A 20650-nucleotide genomic window follows, 5' to 3' on the forward strand; every position below is an offset into this window, starting at 1 on the left:
CTCGGTGGGGGGTGGGGGGGTTGAGGGGGGGAGTCTGCCCGTGTATCCAAGGGAGGATGGTTCTGGTTACGGAAGGAGGGAAGGGGAGATTGGACGGAGAGAGAGAGAGGGAGCAGATCGGGTTAGGACGGTATTCTTAACAACTCTGAGCGGGAGTAGGCCGTCTCTCCTTTCCAGCCCGCTCCACCATGCAATACGATCAGGGCTAATCTTTCTCTGGCCTTAGCTACACTCACCCGCCCTCTCACCGTAACCCTTAATCCCTTTACTGTTCAAAACAAAAATCTATCTGAGCTTTAAAAAACATTAACTGAGAAAGCCTCAACCACTTCCCTGAGCAGGGAATTATATTGACGATCCTTCCCAATTCAGTCCTAATCTTGAGGCTATGCCCTCCCATCCTAGTCTCACCTGCCTGTGGAAACATCCCCTCTACCTCTGTCTTGTCCGGTGCCTTCACCATTTTATAGGTTTCTATAAGACTCCCCCCCCTTATTCTTCTGAATTCGGATGAAGATATAATCCCTGTCCACTCAGCCTCTCCTCATAAGACCACTCCCTCAACTCGGATGGCTTGAAATAATGTTTTCAGCTCCGTCACGCGTGGCAGTGCATTCAGAAACACCTCATTTGGCATCGCCAGGCAAAGCCACGCCCTTTGAGGAGGTGACGAGACAGGTTGATGAAGGTCGAGCAGTGGATGTAGTGTATGTGGACTTCAGCCACGCATTTGATCAGGTTCCCCATGGTAGGCTCATTCGTAAAGTCAGGAGGTACGGGATACAGGGAGATTTGGCTATCTGGACTCAGAATTGGTTGGCTGACAGAAGGCAGAAAGTGGTTGCAGATGGAAAGTACTCTACCTGGAGGTCAGTGTTAAGTGGGAGGAAGGAGAGAGGAGCTGAATATTATTTAAACGGGGAAAGACTGGGGAACGCCGCAGGACAGAATATAACGTGGGGAAATTCAGCCCTCACACTCTGTGCATGAAATTCACAAGTAAATATAAATCAAACAGCAATACGATAAATAATAACAAAAGGCAGCGAGAGACAGTCACCAAAGGGCTACCACGGGGACCGCGGGCCCTGAATTGCCTCTTGCTCTGCACTTGGTTGCTTTATCAAAGCGGACAATTTTGCAAAGAAATGCTGCTGAGTTTTGCATTTGCAGAAACTCAGCTCAGGCAGTAATGCCCAGGTCAGTGAAGGGACTGGGGGGGGCAAGGGATGGCACAGGGGTTGGTCCCCTGCAGATCCCTACTGAAGCAAGGGTGTTGCTGCCTTGGTCCTCCTGCCAAGAGAGGGCGCTGACACGGGGCTGAGCTGGTCCTCCAGAGGGCGCTGACACAGGGCTGTGTCTGTCCTCCCGCATCCAGAGGGCGCTGACACAGGGCTGAATCGGTCCTCCCGCCTCCAGAGGGCACTGACACAGGGCTGTGTCTGTCCTCCCGCCTCCAGATGGCGCTGACACAGGGCTGTGTCTGTCCTCCCGCCTCCAGAGGGCGCGGACACAGCGCTGTGTCTGTCCTCCCGGCTCCAGAGGGCGCTGACACAGCGCTGTGTCGGTCCTCCCGCCTCCAGATGGCGCTGACACAGGGCTGTGTCTGTCCTCCCGCCTCCAGATGGCGCTGACACAGGGCTGTGTCTGTTTTCCCGCCTCCCGAGGGTACTGACACAGCGCTGTGTCGGTCCTCCCGGCTCCAGATGGCGCTGGCACAGGGCTGTGTCTGTCCTCCCGGCTCCAGATGGCGCTGACACAGGGCTGTGTCTGTCCTCCCGCCTCCAGATGGCGCTGACACAGGGCTGTGTCTGTCCTCCCGACTCCAGATGGCGCTGGCACAGCGCCGTGTCTGTCCTCCCGGCTCCAGAGGGCGCTGACACAGCGCTGTGTCGGTCCTCCCGCCTCCAGATGGCGCTGGCACAGGGCTGTGTCTGTCCTCCCGCCTCCAGATGGCGCTGACACAGGGCTGTGTAGGTCCTCCCGCCTCAGGAGGGCGCCGACCCAGGACTGAGTTGTCCTGCCGCTGCCAGAGGGCGCTGACAAAGTGACCGAGATGGTCTTCCCAACACCTGAGGGCGTTGTTGACAGGATGGAGTTGGTCCTCCCACCACCAGAGGGCGGTGAGTCTTGGTGGTGTGTGTGTGTTGTTTTGGACCTCCCACCATTGGAGGGCGCGGCTAACACACATCACCCAACAATAGGGGGGTGCAGTGCTAACCTGGTCCTCCTAGGGGCCCGGGTTCGATTACACCGTGTGTGTGGATATGTTCCCCCTGTATCGGTGTGGGTTTGCTCTGGTCTCCTCGCTAAACTGCCCATACTATGCACCACTTGGAGGGTTAGCTGTGTGAATGGGTCTGGGTGGAGGAACAGTTGGGGCTGAATGGCCTGTTTCTATATTGCAGAGATTCTATTGGAGTGAGGCTCGCCTGGTCCTCCCAACAGTAGGGGGCAGTGCTCACCCAGACCTCCCAGTAACGGGCGGGGCCAAAGCGGTCCTCCCATCGATAAAGGGGCGGTGCTTACCGAGGGCGCCCTATAGGGGCGGGGATAGCCCCGTTATCACAATAGGGGGCGGGGATAGTCCAGTCCTCCCAATAACGGGCGGGGCTAACGCGGTCCTCCCATCGATAAAGGGGCGGTGCTTACCGAGGGCGCCCAACAGTAGGGGGCGGCGCTAACCGAGCCCTTCCAATAGGGCGCGGGGATAACGAAGTCCTCAAAATAGGGGGGCGGGGTTAATCCAGTCCGCCCATCAATAAGGGGCGCCGTTTACCGATGTCACACAATAGGGGGCGGGTCTAACCGGGTCCTCCGTATCGAGTGCCAGTCATCACAATATGGGGCGGAGAAAACCCCGTCATCACAATAGGGGGCGGAGAAAACCAATCATCACAATAGAGGGCGGGGCTAACCGAGTCCTCCGTAAAGAGTGCCAGTCATCACAATAGGGGGCGGAGAAAACCCCGTCATCACAATAGGGGGCGGAGAAAACCAATCATCACAATAGAGGGCGGGGCTAACCGAGTCCTCCGTAAAGAGTGCCAGTCATCACAATAGGGGGCGGAGAAAACCCCGTCATCACAATAGGGGGCGGAGAAAACCAATTCATCACAATAGGGGGCGGGGATAACCCAGTCATCACAAGAGCGGGCGGAGAAAACCCAGTCCACCGTATAGAGTGTCAGTTATCACAATAGGGGGCACAGAAAACCCAGTCCCCCGTAAAGAGTGCCAGTCATCACAATAGGGGGCGGAGAAAACCCCGTCATCACAATAGGGGGCGGAGAAAACCAATCATCACAATAGAGGGCGGGGCTAACCGAGTCCTCCGTAAAGAGTGCCAGTCATCACAATAGGGGGCGGAGAAAACCCCGTCATCACAATAGGGGGCGGAGAAAACCCAGTCATCACAATAGGGGGCGGGGATAACCCAGTCATCACAAGAGCGGGCGGAGAAAACCCAGTCCACCGTATAGAGTGTCAGTTATCACAATAGGGGGCACAGAAAACCCAGTCCCCCGTAAAGAGTGCCAGTCATCACAATAGGGGGCGGAGAAAACCCCGTCATCACAATAGGGGGCGGAGAAAACCAATCATCACAATAGAGGGCGGGGCTAACCGAGTCCTCCGTAAAGAGTGCCAGTCATCACAATAGGGGGCGGAGAAAACCCCGTCATCACAATAGGGGGCGGAGAAAACCCAGTCATCACAATAGGGGGCGGGGATAACCCAGTCATCACAAGAGCGGGCGGAGAAAACCCAGTCCACCGTATAGAGTGTCAGTTATCACAATAGGGGGCACAGAAAACCCAGTCCCCCGTAAAGAGTGCCAGTCATCACAATAGGGGGCGGAGAAAACCCCGTCATCACAATAGGGGGCGGAGAAAACCAATCATCACAATAGAGGGCGGGGCTAACCGAGTCCTCCGTAAAGAGTGCCAGTCATCACAATAGGGGGCGGAGAAAACCCCGTCATCACAATAGGGGGCGGAGAAAACCCAGTCATCACAATAGGGGGCGGGGATAACCCAGTCATCACAAGAGCGGGCGGAGAAAACCCAGTCCACCGTATAGAGTGTCAGTTATCACAATAGGGGGCACAGAAAACCCAGTCCCCCGTAAAGAGTGCCAGTCATCACAATAGGGGGCGGAGAAAACCCCGTCATCACAATAGGGGGCGGAGAAAACCAATCATCACAATAGAGGGCGGGGCTAACCGAGTCCTCCGTAAAGAGTGCCAGTCATCACAATAGGGGGCGGAGAAAACCCCGTCATCACAATAGGGGGCGGAGAAAACCCAGTCATCACAATAGGGGGCGGGGATAACCCAGTCATCACAAGAGCGGGCGGAGAAAACCCAGTCCACCGTATAGAGTGTCAGTTATCACAATAGGGGGCACAGAAAACCCAGTCCCCCGTAAAGAGTGCCAGTCATCACAATAGGGGGCGGAGAAAACCCCGTCATCACAATAGGGGGCGGAGAAAACCAATCATCACAATAGAGGGCGGGGCTAACCGAGTCCTCCGTAAAGAGTGCCAGTCATCACAATAGGGGGCGGAGAAAACCCCGTCATCACAATAGGGGGCGGAGAAAACCCAGTCATCACAATAGGGGGCGGGGATAACCCAGTCATCACAAGAGCGGGCGGAGAAAACCCAGTCCACCGTATAGAGTGTCAGTTATCACAATAGGGGGCACAGAAAACCCAGTCCCCCGTAAAGAGTGCCAGTCATCACAATAGGGGGCGGAGAAAACCCCGTCATCACAATAGGGGGCGGAGAAAACCAATCATCACAATAGAGGGCGGGGCTAACCGAGTCCTCCGTAAAGAGTGCCAGTCATCACAATAGGGGGCGGAGAAAACCCCGTCATCACAATAGGGGGCGGAGAAAACCCAGTCATCACAATAGGGGGCGGGGATAACCCAGTCATCACAAGAGCGGGCGGAGAAAACCCAGTCCACCGTATAGAGTGTCAGTTATCACAATAGGGGGCACAGAAAACCCAGTCCCCCGTAAAGAGTGCCAGTCATCACAATAGGGGGCGGAGAAAACCCCGTCATCACAATAGGGGGCGGAGAAAACCAATCATCACAATAGAGGGCGGGGCTAACCGAGTCCTCCGTAAAGAGTGCCAGTCATCACAATAGGGGGCGGAGAAAACCCCGTCATCACAATAGGGGGCGGAGAAAACCCAGTCATCACAATAGGGGGCGGGGATAACCCAGTCATCACAAGAGCGGGCGGAGAAAACCCAGTCCACCGTATAGAGTGTCAGTTATCACAATAGGGGGCACAGAAAACCCAGTCCCCCGTAAAGAGTGCCAGTCATCACAATAGGGGGCGGAGAAAACCCCGTCATCACAATAGGGGGCGGAGAAAACCAATCATCACAATAGAGGGCGGGGCTAACCGAGTCCTCCGTAAAGAGTGCCAGTCATCACAATAGGGGGCGGAGAAAACCCCGTCATCACAATAGGGGGCGGAGAAAACCCAGTCATCACAATAGGGGGCGGGGATAACCCAGTCATCACAAGAGCGGGCGGAGAAAACCCAGTCCACCGTATAGAGTGTCAGTTATCACAATAGGGGGCACAGAAAACCCAGTCCCCCGTAAAGAGTGCCAGTCATCACAATAGGGGGCGGAGAAAACCCCGTCATCACAATAGGGGGCGGAGAAAACCAATCATCACAATAGAGGGCGGGGCTAACCGAGTCCTCCGTAAAGAGTGCCAGTCATCACAATAGGGGGCGGAGAAAACCCCGTCATCACAATAGGGGGCGGAGAAAACCCAGTCATCACAATAGGGGGCGGGGATAACCCAGTCATCACAAGAGCGGGCGGAGAAAACCCAGTCCACCGTATAGAGTGTCAGTTATCACAATAGGGGGCACAGAAAACCCAGTCCCCCGTAAAGAGTGCCAGTCATCACAATAGGGGGCGGAGAAAACCCCGTCATCACAATAGGGGGCGGAGAAAACCAATCATCACAATAGAGGGCGGGGCTAACCGAGTCCTCCGTAAAGAGTGCCAGTCATCACAATAGGGGGCGGAGAAAACCCCGTCATCACAATAGGGGCCACGTGTTTGTGTGTGTGGGGGCTGTACCCAGACGTGTGTGGCGGGGGAGGAGCTGTACCACGTGTTTATATGGGGGTAGTGGGGCTGTCGCAATGCGTGTGTGTAGGTGGAGGGGCTGTACCACATGTATGTGTGTGTGGGGGAGAAGCTGTACCACGTGTTTGTGGGAGGGCGGAGCATGATAAAATAATTGCATGGAATGTGGTATCCTGTCACCATGTCAGACGTGGAGAGTCCGTGAACCTGCTCCATCTCCCAGAGTGATAAAGACCCGCCCGCCTCGACACTCCTGTTTATAGCTGGCAGCCAGGACTCCCTGATTGGAGCAGATGAACAGCCCCAATCTGGAAACTCCTATTCTCTGGCTGACCTCTACTATCCCTGGGAGGTGCTGAGGACAGTCCCTGAGTGTGGTTGGGGTTGGTGGGGGGATTGAAGCAGTGCCTGAGGGGGATGGAGGTTGTTTAGGGCAGTCCCTGGGAGGTGCTGAGGACAGTCCCTGAGTGTGGTTGGGGTTGGCGGGGGGATTGAAGCAGTGCCTGAGGGGGATGGAGGTTGTTTAGGGCAGTCCCTGGGAGGTGCTGAGGACAGTCCTGTAGCGGGTGGGTCAGCATTAAGACAGCAAGAGCAACTGATTCTTCTGGGCTCGGTTTGGAAATAGGCCGTCAAGATTTCTGACAGAGGTTTATGGATCTTACTGTTAAACAGAGAGCACGAGAGGGAGTGAAGTCCCAGTTAAAAGTTGGCAGAGCAACTTGAGAATTAGAAGTAGGAAGTATCTCGCTGCTGTGTTCATTCTGTGTTGAAGCACAGTGTCCCCTGTTTTCGAAATAGCAGGATAATCATGGTGTAGGTCATCTGGGCTCTGTGCTGTATGTACCTCTTAAATGTTTGTCTCCAACCTCTCCCATCGGGGAGTAGGTACAGAAGCCTGAACACACACCAAAGCCGTTTTCCTAACAGTTTCACCCCTACTGTTGTTAAAATACTGAATGGACTCGCAGACTCTTAACATCCGCCTGTCCCTGTGTTTTTGTTTTTGCCGCTGTTTACCTATTATTTACAGAACTATGCTACGTAACTGTGTGATCTGCCTGTATTGCTCACCAGACAAACCTTTTCACTGTGCCTCGGTACACGTGATAATCACTCCAATTCAATACCGTCCACAGGCCACAGCTCAGTTGAAGGAAGCGTTTAAGGATCCCTCGGTGGTCCCTGCACTTTGCACCATCCTCGCAAATTCACCAAACCCTCAGGTAAACAGCTTCTAATCTTGTTTAGACCAGCTTTGGGAAGATACAAAACTCTTTCGGTCATCAGAGGGGCTCCAAGAGAGAGTGGAAATGAGGGGAAATGAAGTGTTTCTGTTTGTCAGGAAGCAGGACAGGGAGGAGAATGGAGTTTGCAAAATACACTCATTAAATCGCAGGAAGAATAATGTGATTATTGTCAGCCAGTAATATACAGTGGATATGACGGGCCGTAGAGTAGGTGAAATGTTCCGTAGAAAGCGTTCAGAAAAGATTTACCAGGATGTTGCCAGGAATAGAGGGTTTCAGATATTAAAGTAGACTGGAACTTCTTTCACTGGAGTTAGGAGGTTGTGGGCTGACCGTAGTGTGGTTTATACAATGACGAGGGGCGTAGATGAGATGGAATGACGAGGGTCTTTTCCTTGGGGTGGGAAGTTCAAACGTGGGGGGTTATTTTTGAGGTGAGAGAAGAAAGATTTTTAAAAAGGATATGAGGGGCAACTTCTTTTTCCTCGGAATGGTTCGTGTGTGGAATGAACTTTGGGAGAAAGTGGAGGGTGCAGGTCCAGTTATTGTGTTGAAAAGACATTTGGACAGGTACCTGAATAGGAAAGGGCTGGAGAGATGTGTGTCATGTACAGGCAGGTGGGACGAGGGTGGTTTGGGGAACCTGGTTGGGCCGAAGGGTGTGTTTCTGTGCTGCCTGACTCTCTGGCTGTTAATGTGTGTGACCACGCGTGGCACACTGGTGTGGAAGTGTTTGGTGATACCGAATTTGAATATTGCTGGTGGAAAGGCAGACTTTGTCAGAGCCGAGATGTCTGACCGCCAGCAAAACATCTCCATCTGCGCCCTGCATAACTCTGGCCTGCGGAGACTTCTTTAACAACCGTTGGCGACCGTTTCGATTTGCGTCGTTAAACAGTTCAGTTTGTGTCCCATTCACATTCCACCGCCTGCCAGAGTGGGATTCAAACCAGGGTTAACGCTTCCAATCCAGTGACTCTTCTCCAGAATTGTAAAAGGCTCCCTTGAGTAGGGGTGTCAACCCTGCTTTCTGCCTCCAAAGATGCTGCCAGACCTCTTGAGGTCCTCCAGCAGTTTCTGTTTTTCTCTCTGATTTCCAGAGTCCATAGTTCCACGTTTGATTTGGATCACCCTGATGTGTTGAGCTCCACCATTAAACCGCTCCACTTGCAGCATGTGAACTGGCCACTGTGTTTCCCACACTGTTGCCAAATTTCCCCCAGAGCGTGAGACCGTTCACCTCTCTCGTCCCTTTCTCATCCCGTTGCTTCCCTTTTCCATGTCGGTGTTGAACGGGTGAAGCCGGCCGCAGTCCCCAGGCAGCAGTGTTCGCTGGTCTCATCAAAATTCTTTCCTCCTTTCAGCCTTGTGTTTTTTTGGTGTTTCTGCCTGCCCTGGTGAAAACCCGACTTACCGGCCTTTCTTCCTGTCCCCCCCTTTAGATCCGTCAGTTTGCAGCAGTGCTGGTGAGGAGGAGAGTGGCAAAGCACTGGAAGAAACTCTCGGTGGATCTCAAAGAGAAGTATGGGGAATGAACCTTTTAAACCGATCCACTAAAATAACTACCCGAGTGTCAGATTAGCTTCATGCTTTGTGCAGTAAGGACTGTCAGCAACCTGGGATTCGATGGTGATTGTTTGAAAGAACAGGCCACAGGAAGCTATGCAGTCCTGGGATTGTCTGGTGGGGCTGTCGTACAGGCAGCGTTACTTTCAGCTTCAGCACCTAAGAGCGTAACAGCCAGGAGCAGGAGTAGGCCACCTGGCCCCTCGAGCCTGATCAATAAGCTCAGGGCTGATCTGTTTGTGGCCTCAGCTCCACTTACCCACCCTGTCACCGTAAGCCTTGTTTCTGTCCCTATAAAAAGTAGGCAAGCTTTACTCTATCTAATCTTGTGCTCCCCATGTCCAGAGAATGTTTGATGGGGGGAGACGGTGCAGAGGGAGCTTGACTCTGTATCTAACCCCGTGCTGTCCCTGTGCCTGGGAGTGTTTGGGACAGTGTAGAGGGAGCTTTACTCTGTATCTAACCGTGTGCTGTGTCTGTCTTGGTGGGAGTGTTTGGGACAGTGTAGAGGGAGCTTTACTCTGTATCTTACCGTGTGCTGTGTCTGTCTTGGTGGGAGTGTTTGGGACAGTGTAGAGGGGGTTTTACTCTGTATCTAACCGTGTGCAGTGCCTGTCTCGGTGGGAGTGTTTGGGACAGTGTAGAGGAAGCTTTACTCTGTATCTAACCCCGTGCTGTCCCTGTCCGTGGGATGGGGGGGGGGGGGTGGGGAAGAGTGTAGAGTGAGCTTGACTCTGTATCTAACCCAGTGCTGTCCCTGTCCCTGGGAGTGTTTGGGAGAGTGTAGAGAGAGCTTTACTCTGTATCTAACCGTGCGCGGTGTCTGTCTTGGTGGGAGTGTTTGGGACAGTGTAGAGGGAGCTTTACTCTGTATCTAACAGTGCGCGGTGTCTGTCTCGGTGGGAGTGTTTGGGAGAGTGTAGAAGGAGCTTTACTCTGTATCTAACCGTGTGCGGTGCCTGTCTCAGTGGGAGTGTTTGGGACAGTGTAGAGGGAGCTTTACTCTGTATCTAACCGTGTGCTGTGCCTGTCTCAGTGGGATTGTTTGGGACAGTGTAGAGGCAGCTTTACTCTGTATCTAACCGTGTGCGGTGCCTGTCTCGGTGGGAGTGTTTGGGACAGTGTAGAGGGAGCTTTACTCTGTATCTAACCGTGTGCTGTGTCTGTCTCAGTGGGAGTGTTTGGGACAGTGTAGAGGGAGCTTTACTCTGTATCTAACCGTGTGCTGTGCCTGTCTCAGTGGGATTGTTTGGGACAGTGTAGAGGCAGCTTTACTCTGTATCTAACCGTGTGCAGTGCCTGTCTCGGTGGGAGTGTTTGGGACAGTGTAGAGGGAGCTTTACTCTGTATCTAACCGTATGCTGTGCCTGTCTCGGTGGGAGTGTTTCGGACAGTGTAGAGGGAGCTTTACTCTGTATCGAACCGTGTGCAGTGCCTGTCTCGGTGGGAGTGTTTGGGACAGTGTAGCGGGAGCTTTACTCTGTATCGAACCCCGTGCTGTCCCTGTCTCGGTGGGAATGTTTGGGACAGTGTAGAGGGAGCTTTACTCTGTATCGAACCCCGTGCTGTGCCTGTCTCGGTGGGAGTGTTTGGGACAGTGTAGAGGGAGCTTTACTCTGTATCTAACCGTGTGCTGTGTCTGTCTCGGTTGGAGTGTTTGGGGCAGTGTAGAGGGAGCTTTACTCTGTATCTAACCGTGTGCTGTGCCTGTCTCGGTGGGAGTGTTTGGGACAGTGTAGCGGGAGCTTTACTCTGTATCGAACCCCGTGCTGTCCCTGTCTCGGTGGGAGTGTTTGGGACAGTGTTTGTCTCTGCATGTGTTTCAGAGGCCTTTATGATGTACTGATGGAGTCTATCTCTCTCTTTCTCCTTTGTGCCCTTCAGTTTGAAGCCAATAGTTCTGCAGTCTCTACAGCAGGAACATGAGTAAGTGTGGGGGCTGTGAAGTGTGTGGGTTGGGGGAAAGAATGCAGATGGTCAGATCTATTAACCCGAGGCTTATGCAGGAAAACTGGATGGCTGCTGAGAACGTGTGGTCCATCATCCTCTGCAGGGCCGAATGATTGATTGCCTGACGGTCGTTACTGAGTCTGGCTTCCTCAAGCTTTTGAATTTCACCCGTGCATTCACGTGAACTAATGTAGCGCATTGGCCGATCATTTGGTCATTATTGTGTTGCTGTTAATTGGAGCTTGGCTGGTCTGGTTCCTACTCCAGAAGCTGTACGTGTGTCTGTGTGTCTCTGTGTGTGTGAGGCAGACTCATGCCAACTGTGTGGGCTCAATTCTCACACTGAAGCACTGCTAATCTGTCTGTCTCTCTCTCTCTCTCTCTCTCTCTCTCTCTCTATCTTTCTCTCTCTGACTCTGTCTCTGTCTCTGTCTCTGTCTCTGTCTCTCTCTCTCTCTGTCTCTCTCTCTCTGTCTCTACCTCTCTCTCTCTCTGTGTGTGTGTGTGTGTGTGTGTGTGCGCACGTGTGTGTGTGTGTGACTGTGTCCTGTGTGGCTGTGTGTGCGTGTGTGTGTGCATATGCGCACATGAGAGGGGGAATGTGGAAGTGTCTGCCTGAACTCCTAACAGTGTGCGTATGTAAAACCCTTTTTTTGGTAAGAGATTGAGTGAGTGTGTGAATTGTATTTATTTATGACTATGTGTGAAGGAGAAACCCAATCTCTCTCTGTCTCTCTCTCTCTCTGTGTGTCTCTCTCTGTCTCTCTGTCTCGCTCTCTCGCGCTCTCTCTCTCTTTTCTCTCTTTGTCAAGAAGCCTGCAAAGTCTATGGTGACCTCTGTTAATGAAAGCATTTTCAGGCATTTGGTTGTGAAAGGTGCAATATAGATGCAGGACTACTTTTCTCACTGAGTAGCATCAGAGAAAGCAGTGCAGAAGAGGCCATTTGACCCATTCACTCTGCACCGACACTCCCACCTATCCCCATAACCCTGCATTTCCCATGGCTAACCCACCTCGCCAGCATGTCCCTGCACACTGTGGGACAATTTACCTCGGCTAATCCACCCTGACCTGCACATCTTCGGACAGTTGGGAGGAAACTGGAGCACCCGGTGGAAACCCACGCAGACACGGGGAGAATGTGCAAACCCCACACAGACAGCCGCCCAAAGGTGGGATCAAACCCAGGTCCCTGGCGCTGTGAGGCAGCAGTGCTAACCACTGAGCCGCCATACTGCCCTACTCTGTCTCTGATTGAGACATCATCAAGCTGACATGTTCACTGTGTCTCTGGTGTTTTTCTGATTTCTTTCAGTTAAGGCTGTTAGATGTTAAGGCCAGTTAGTTTTTCCAGAGTTAACCCAACCATTTGATTGAGTTTGAAGTGGTGGGCACAGACTGGAAGGGCTGAATGGCCCTTTTTCCGTAAGCATGCTGACCTCTCAGCACACCGTGAGGTCAGCTACTGGAACCGTTCTCCTTTCCCCCCCCGTGCCACGCCGCACTCGGGCACACAAACCTGACTGGATGTAGCTTTTGCCGTGTTGTGATGTTCCTCTGAAACTTTCCGATCCTCACCTCCGCGTCATTCCTCCTCCCCCCACCCCCTTTGGCAGACACAAGGTCCGGCACTCTGTCGCTCAGCTGGCAGCCATTATCGTCAAGCATGAAACGCCCGAGAAGTGGCCGCAGTTGCTTCAGTTTATAACTCAATGGACAAAGAGCAGTGTTCCGGAAGAGAGACAGGTGGGTCAAGGCTGCTGTAGGCCGAGGCTGATCGATCAGTCTGGTTCCCCCGCCCAGCGACATGACACCGTTTTCACCCTGGCCACTTGCATGGCGCGTTTGTAAATGTTGGAAACAGAAGTGATCTCCGAAAAGAGGTTGTGCTTTTCCGACTCAGCTCCAGAACTTGGGAAAGCAAGTGGCGAGGACAGCGCATGAGGGACATAGACAGGCTAAACTGGACAGGTGGAATTGTGGGGAAATGGGAGGTTCTGCAGGAAGAATACTGGAGCTGAATATTATTTAAATGGGGAAAGACTGCGGAAAGCTGCAGGGCAAAGAGCTAGCCTGCAGGTTCAACGCCACGAAGGAAGACACTGGGGGGGGGGGGGGGAAGTATAAAAGTCGGGCGGCTTTTCACTAAAACTGTACATGGCACTGGTCAGAACTGTGTGCAGCTTCAGGGCCCCTTCTCTAAGGGAAGACTAGATCAGACAACAGAGGCAAACCAGAGAAGGTTCCCTCGGCTGCTCCCGGGGATGGAGGGACTGTCTGAGGGAGAGGGCAAGTCCGTTGGGGCCTGGACTCGAGTTTAGAAGAATCACAGGCGACTGGATTGAAACGGACAAGATCCTGCGGGGGGGGTGGGGAGGAGATGAGGAGAGGTATTCAAGGCTGGGATAGAGTGGGAGAGGTTTTTAATCAGGAAGGGGGGGAATCGAGGGGACAAGGCAGCAAACTGATCCTATCCTGACCTGACATGTCCTTGTGTTTGTTCTGAAGCGAGCGGTTGTAGGCGGGCGCCCCTGAATTAAAGGACAGCGATGGCTGAGTCTCGAGCCCACAGGGCAGCAGTAACTGATCCATTCTGTCTTTGATCGGGGCTTCAGGTCGGGATGCTGCTGCTGAGCACTGTCGTGGACATCAGCACCGAGTCCTTCAAGCGACATTTTCGTGAACTGATGCGTCTCTTCCACCAGACGCTGGAGGACCACGACAACCCATTGGTGGTCTTCTACACCATTCAGACACTCACTGCTGTGGTCTCCTACATGGGAACAGATGAAGTGGTAAGTCTTGTCTGGCTGAGACGCAAAGTGTGACCCCTTGTTCACTAACGACATAACGTTTGCCAGTCATGTAAGCAAGGTATTCATCTCTTCAGGCTTTTAATTGTGGGCAACGTGAGAGTCCGATCTCACCCCACGTGAGCCTTTGGGTCTCTGCTGTCGAGTGAGATTTGTCCTCTGGCCTCCAATCAAAATGCAGTCAGGAGTTCACAGCCCAACAAGCAGCAGGAACAATCCGCTGTTAGGTTTTATGACTCGAGTTGCAGGACGGATAAGGCCAAGTTTTGTCGTTTAATTGTCCAAATAAGTTGGCTCCTGTGCGTTGCAGGTCCAGCAGCAGTTCTGTGCTTTAAATTGGTGTAAGCTTTTTAACTGCTTGCTTTAAGGAGCGGCAGTCACTTTCTCTTAAAGTGTGCGTGTGTAACCAACTTGAAAATTATGCTCTCTGGTTAGTTTTCATTCGTAACTCTTGTGACTCGCAACTTGGGTGGCTTTCTCGCAGTGGGTAGCTTAAATGACCTTTTTTTATTATTTGTTTTCAGTGAGCCATAGAATAAACTGGGCTGTACAAGTTGTGCTGATTTTTTGACGTCCGGTAGTCGAGGCGGTGTGATTGAGTTGTTGACCATAAGATATAGGAGCAGCCTTGGGCCATCCAGCCCATCAAGTCATTCTGACATTCTCTCGTGGTTGATAGGTTTGTCACTGGTGAATAAGCAGTAATTCTCAAAAGTCTCTCGTCAGCTAGAAGCCACGAAATCCGTCTCCCAAAGTAGACGGATTTTTGTGAAGTCAGCGTGGTCCTGTGACTTGTCAGAATGGAAAGACCCTTTTCTCGATTTTAAACGAAATAGTGAACTGCAGACCTTTGCAGACATCCACTCCCTTTTCTGAACATGAAAGTTGCCAGGCGCCAGGAAACCCCAGGGAAATTTGTTGTGCTCTTGCCATCCTGTTGCTGGCGACTGTGGAGTCGGGAATTAATTGTGGACCAAGCTGGGGATGATCCAGACACGAGGTTCCCACACCCTGGTGGTGAAGAGCTTTGGGAGCTGTGGTCAATATCCCCCTCAAACACAACCAGTCGCACGCCATGTCCCTCCCATTATTCCTACAAAGCGTCCCGTTCCAAAATGAATTCTCAAAGTCTGCTCCTGCTGACTCCGAGGAAGCCTGTTTGGCAGATTTACCGGAACTTCGGGTGAACCTTCAGGATTGAGGTAAATTTAATCTAGAATGTTTAAAGGTGGTCGGGCTAAACCATTTGTAACCCGTTGTCTCCCCAGACTCTGTTTATGATCATTATTCCCCCGCACAGAATGTCTGTTGGTCATTACTGACACAGTTCATCCTTGTCGTCACAGACTCTTGCTAATTTGCTGAATGTGGCGGGGGCCTTATTCAATACCGCTGTAGCTGGGGGGTGATTTCTCTCTCAAACGTGACCCTGACACCCTTTTCTGTTCCCGCTGCAGAATTTGATGCGCCCTATGATCCCAAAGCTGCTGGTCGCTATCCAGACCCTCATTCAGCACAATCAGGTAAGGGACTCGGCAGCACAGGGCGCTACAGATTGTTCCCTCGTGACGCTGCCAGGGGATCAGTGGGATGGCGATAAGACCTGTCGCGGAAAGTGTGAAGTGATTCGTTTCGGTACGGATAGTGTCGAGACAGTGTCACACCGCATGTGCAGCTCGAGGGAGCTGGGTGTGTGTGTGTCGTTAAGTCAGGGAAGGTGGCAGGACAGGATGAGAGCGCAATTAGTAATGTGTACAAGAACGGCGAGGTGATGTTGACTTTGTGTCACGCACTGGTGGAGGAGTGTGTGCCCAGTCCTGGGCCCCCCCCCCCGTGCTTTCCGAAAGTGGTGGAGAGAGAGCGCATAAAAGGTGACTGGGAATGGCTGGGGGATGAGGGTCTTCAGCGGCTTGGATAGGTCGGAGGAGCCGGGAAGGGGTCTGGACAGAGGAGAGAGGGAGAAGCCATTCCCGTTGGCAGGACGGTCAGGAATTGACGGGGCACAGATCACGCAGTGAGCGGTCAGGACCTGGCGTACGCTACCCGAGGGCACGGTGGAGGCAGGCTCGGTCGAGGCGTTCGAGAGGAAATTGGATCAGTATCTGAGAAGCAAGGGGTTCTGGGGAGATGGCAGAGCTGGGTGACCTCCTTCTGTGCCAATCGCTGAGCTGCGATTGGGGGGGGATGGTGGGGAGGGGGTTGGTGCTTTTTAAGCCAAGCCAGTTCGATTTAATATCGGTTATTATTTATCAGCAAGGCAGCTATTGGTTTCCCAGCCCCAGTTGGTGGTGGTGGAAGACTGGGTGAAGAGTTGGCCAGAAGGCAGTGAGTAATATTTGGATGACGGACCGTACTCGTGACTGCTGTTGCGCCGTGTGGTAAACCGGACTCCTCTTCCTCTTCCTTCTCCCTGTCAGGATCAAGCCAGCGAGGCGATGGAAGTTTTCGATGAACTGATGGAGAGTGAAGTGTCGATCATTGTGCCGTACCTGTCTCAGATTGTCCACTTCTGCCTGGAGGTCAGTCCAGCGATCCTGCTGTGCCAGTGGCTGTGAACGTGTCCTCCCTCCTTCCACTCCTTCCCATCCCCCTTTTGCTCTTTCCCTCTGGGTTCAGTCACGGTGAGATGAGGTGGGGCTGCTTTCAGCCTTCCAGGTGAGTCGGCTTTGAATGTTGAGACATAAGTGGTCTCCTCAGCCTGAGCTACACCTTTTAGCAGACTGATGCATGCTTTAGTTAGAATCGAGACCTGTGCTGTACCATTCCTCTGACTGTACAGAGGGAGCTTCACTCTGTATCTAACCCCGTGCTGTTGCTGTCCCTGTCCCTGGGATGGGGGGGACTGTGTAGAGGGAGCTTTACTCTGTATCTAACCCCGTGCTGTTGCTGTCCCTGTCCCTGGGATGGGGGGGACTGTGTAGAGGGAGCTTTACTCTATATCTAACCCCGTGCTGTTGCTGTCCCTGTCCTTGGGATGGGGGGGACTGTGTAGAGGGAGCTTTACTCTGTATCTAATCCCATGCTGTTGCTGTCCCTGTCCCTGGGATGGGGGGGACTGTGTAGAGGGAGCTTTACTCTATATCTAACCCCGTGCTGTTGCTGTCCCTGTCCCTGGGATGGGGGGGACTGTGTAGAGGGAGCTTTACTCTATATCTAACCCCGTGCTGTTGCTGTCCCTGTCCCTGGGATGGGGGGGACTGTGTAGAGGGAGCTTTACTCTATATCTAACCCCGTGCTGTTGCTGTCCCTGTCCCTGGGATGGGGGGGACTGTGTAGAGGGAGCTTTACTCTATATCTAACCCCGTGCTGTTGCTGTCCCTGTCCCTGGGATGGGGGGGACTGTGTAGAGGGAGCTTTACTCTATATCTAACCCCGTGCTGTTGCTGTCCCTGTCCCTGGGATGGGGGGGACTGTGTAGAGGGAGCTTTACTCTGTATCTAACCCCGTGCTGTTGCTGTCCCTGTCCCTGGGATGGGGGGGACTGTGTAGAGGGAGCTTTACTCTGTATCTAACCCCGTGCTGTTGCTGTCCCTGTCCCTGGGATGGGGGGGACTGTGTAGAGGGAGCTTTACTCTGTATCTAACCCCGTGCTGTTGCTGTCCCTGTCCCTGGGATGGGGGGGACTGTGTAGAGGGAGCTTTACTCTGTTCTCTGTATCTAACCCCATGATGTCCCTGGGATTGGTGGGGGGGGGGGGGGGGAGACAGTGTAGAGGGAGCTTTACTCTGTATTTAACCCCGTGCTGTCCCTGTCCCTAGGATGGGGCTCGATGTAGAGGGAGCTTTACTCTGTATCTAACCCCATGCTGTCTCTTGGATTGAGGGGGAGGGGTGCAGTGTAGAGGAAGCTTATCTCTGTATTTAGCCCCATGCTGTACCTGGGTCTGGGGGATACTGGAGGAAGCTTTATTCTGTATCTAACCCCATGCTGTCCCTGTCCCTGGGATGGGGGGACAGTGTAGAGGGAGCTTTACTCTGTATCTAACCTGGTGCTGGCCCTGTCCCTGGGATGGGGGGGACAGTGTAGAGGGATCTTTACTCTGTACCTAACCTGGTGCTGTCCCTGTCCCTGGGAGAGTTTGACAAAATGTCATTAGATGCAACACCATGATGATCATTGAATTCTGCCCTCAGAAAGGTCCCAATTTACTTCATCTTGGGATGTCGCCAAATGCTTTACATTGTGAAAGTTGGTGATTTGATGGGTCCTCATTGCTATAGCGTAGTAAATCTATGAACTAAATTACACACCGCAAGGTCTGAAAAGCAGCAATGTGTCCCTAACGTCGATTCAGGGGTAAGGTTTGGACCCTGGGGAGGGCCCTCTGTTCCGGTCGAAGTAACATCTTTTATGTCCGTCTGAAAGGACAGGCAGTACCTGATCCGAAACCTTAAAGGGACTGTCAATGGAGTGCAGTGTGAACCCGCAGCCTTCTGATTCAGAGGCCAGACAGCAGAGCTCTGTCCTCCGTCCATCTCTGCCCGACAGAAACAGGCAGTTTACAATCCCCTGGCAGCATCTCACAAGGCCCTGAATACTGGCCTAATGCAGCTTCGCCTGTTCCGGCCTCCTGTTAATGTGAATTGATCGATGTTTGGAGCTATAGTTCGTCATGGAATGTCAAGCTTGTCGCCTGCAGACCCAAGCTCCTGATGAAACAGTGGAACGTCCTGAGTGCCTGCAGAAATGTTACACTCTGAGGGCGATAAATAAGGAAACTGAAGTTACATTGGTTCACGCATCTGGAGGTGGACACAGCAGCATTCAGGCACATGCTTGTCCAGCACAAAGATCCTCCAGGTGATTCAACTAAAGGATTCCACTTTGGCTTTAACTGAAGGAAAAACTGAGCTAAATCATCGTATCCCTACAGTGAGGAAACAGGCCATTTGGCCCAACGAGTCCACACCTACCCTCAGAGTATCCCACTCAAACCCTACCCTCTTACTCTACGTTTTACCCCTGACTAAAACACCTAACCTGCACATCCCTGGGCAAATGGGTAATTTAGCACGGCCAATCCGCCCTAAACTTCACATCCCTGGGCACTCTGGGTAATTTAGCACGGCCAATCCACCCTAACCTGCACATCCCTGGGCACTATGGGTAATTTAGCACGGCCAATCCACCCTGACCTGCACATCCCTGGGCACTACGGGTAATTTAGCATGGCCAATCCACCCTAACCAACACATCCCTGGGCAGTATGGGTAATTTAGCACGGCCAATCCACCCTGACCTGCACATCCCTGGACACTATGGGTAATTTAGCACGGCAAATCCACTCTAACCTGCACACCTTTGGACTGCGGGAGGAAACCGGAGCACCCGGAGGAAACCCACACAGACACAAGGGGAAGAATGTGCAAACTCCACACTGCCAGTTGCCCTGAGCCTGGAATCGAACCCGGGTCCCGGGTCACTATGAGGCAGCAGTGCTAACCACTGAGCCACCGTGCCGCCCATTAAATGATTCGGCCCTCACTGCTGGGGAATTGAACCCCGATCTCCTGCATGACAGGCGGGGATACTGACCATTAAAACTACCAAGGAGTTGGCAGGTCCCAGCAATGTGGTTACAATGAGGTTACAACTTCAGATATCGGAGCAGTTTCCCCTTAAAGCTGCCAAAGTTTCTCCCTGACCTCCTGCAGCATGACACCCCACCACTGCCTGGGCCTTAAAGGCCTGGAATTCCCTCCCTGCCCATCATCGTTTCTGTCGTGATGACAGGGCTTGGCTGCTTCCTGCGTACCTCGGGATGTTGAAGGTGCTGTCTCGTGGCCTGCCCTTGCTGAGCTCATGAAGATGCTTCTCCTGTTGTTCCTGTTGTAGATTGCAGCCAATGCCATCCTGGGGGACAACATCCGAGTCAAGGCCTTGTCTTGTGTGAGCTTCCTGATCAAGCTGAAAGGAAAGGTGAGAGGGGTTTGCATTGTTTAAAGCTGGCACCGGGAATTAGGCTGCAATTAAATCCAGGCTGGGTCGGCGAGTGAGGGGGGAGTGGGGGGGTGTCAGTCAGTGAGATAACGTTCAGAGTTGGCACAGACGTTGAGGGGTTTACCAGCTGGGTTCCGCAGAGAGCACTGCTGCCAGGTCTCTGCACCTCATGAGCCTGCCTTTGTGTGGTTGTCATCGGGGCAAGAAAGAAGCAAAGGTTTTACGCTGGAACGCTGTGGTGGACCTTATAGCACCAGCTAATGTCTTGGCTGTCGACGTTAGTCAGAGCTGTGATCAGCCTCTTTGGAAAGGGCTGATCTACCGAGGCGCTATTTCTGAAGCACTGTAGCGGGAGTGCATTAATCCAAGAGGCGCAGTGTTTACAGAATCATCTGTGTAGAATCGATCCTGCTGCTCGAATCCTCACCCTCACGTCCCTGAACTGTGAAAATCTGTTCTCCCCCCCCCGCACCAAGGGTGGGGGGGGGAGGGGGGGGGGTAGTTTTTTGCAGTGCGGCCAGTATTACTCTAATGCAGGTTGTTTAGAGCACCCGTCTCCTGGTGGGAAGGTGAGTGCTGCGACCACCTAACCAGCCCGCTTGGCTTTCCTCTTGCTCCAACAGGCCATCATGAAACAGAAGCTGCTGCCCAGTATCCTGAACGTGCTGTACCCCATAATGTGTGCTCCCCCACCCGAGGGGGAAATGGATCCCGAAGATCTGGACCTGGAAGATGACATCGAGGAGGAGGTGGAGGCTCAGACTCCGAAACACTTCTCAGCACAGGTACCTGGGAGGGAGGGAGTGTCGTCGCTGGGAGGCAAAGGTGCCTGAGGAGATCCGGCACCAAGAATACTTGGGTCAAAAGGTGGCCCAGCCAAGTCTTTAAAAATCCCACCTTCAGCCTAACCTTGTCATGTTCGTCGCAATTTCTGTTCTGTGTCTGAGTCTCACTCCAGATACCCTGATTCAAAGTTCAGGCCCAGTGCTGAGTGACTGTGCTTTTGGT

General features: G+C 52.9%; 1 protein-coding gene across 1 annotated transcript; it reads left to right on the forward strand.

Moving 5' to 3' along the window:
- Positions 1–6330: 6330 nt before the first annotated feature.
- Positions 6331–20427, forward strand: LOC122547915 (importin-4-like; the record flags this gene model as incomplete). Its single annotated transcript, XM_043686473.1, has 10 exons — positions 6331–6476; positions 7261–7347; positions 8814–8893; positions 10822–10863; positions 12506–12635; positions 13505–13684; positions 15160–15225; positions 16120–16221; positions 19538–19621; positions 20266–20427. Coding segments are annotated over exons 6-10 (588 nt in total), but the record flags the coding sequence as incomplete, so codon positions are not given.
- Between the last annotated feature and the right edge of the window lie 223 nt (positions 20428–20650).

The sequence above is a fragment of the Chiloscyllium plagiosum genome, unplaced genomic scaffold, assembly GCF_004010195.1.
Source record: "Chiloscyllium plagiosum isolate BGI_BamShark_2017 unplaced genomic scaffold, ASM401019v2 scaf_12960, whole genome shotgun sequence".
Lineage (NCBI taxonomy): Eukaryota > Metazoa > Chordata > Chondrichthyes > Orectolobiformes > Hemiscylliidae > Chiloscyllium > Chiloscyllium plagiosum.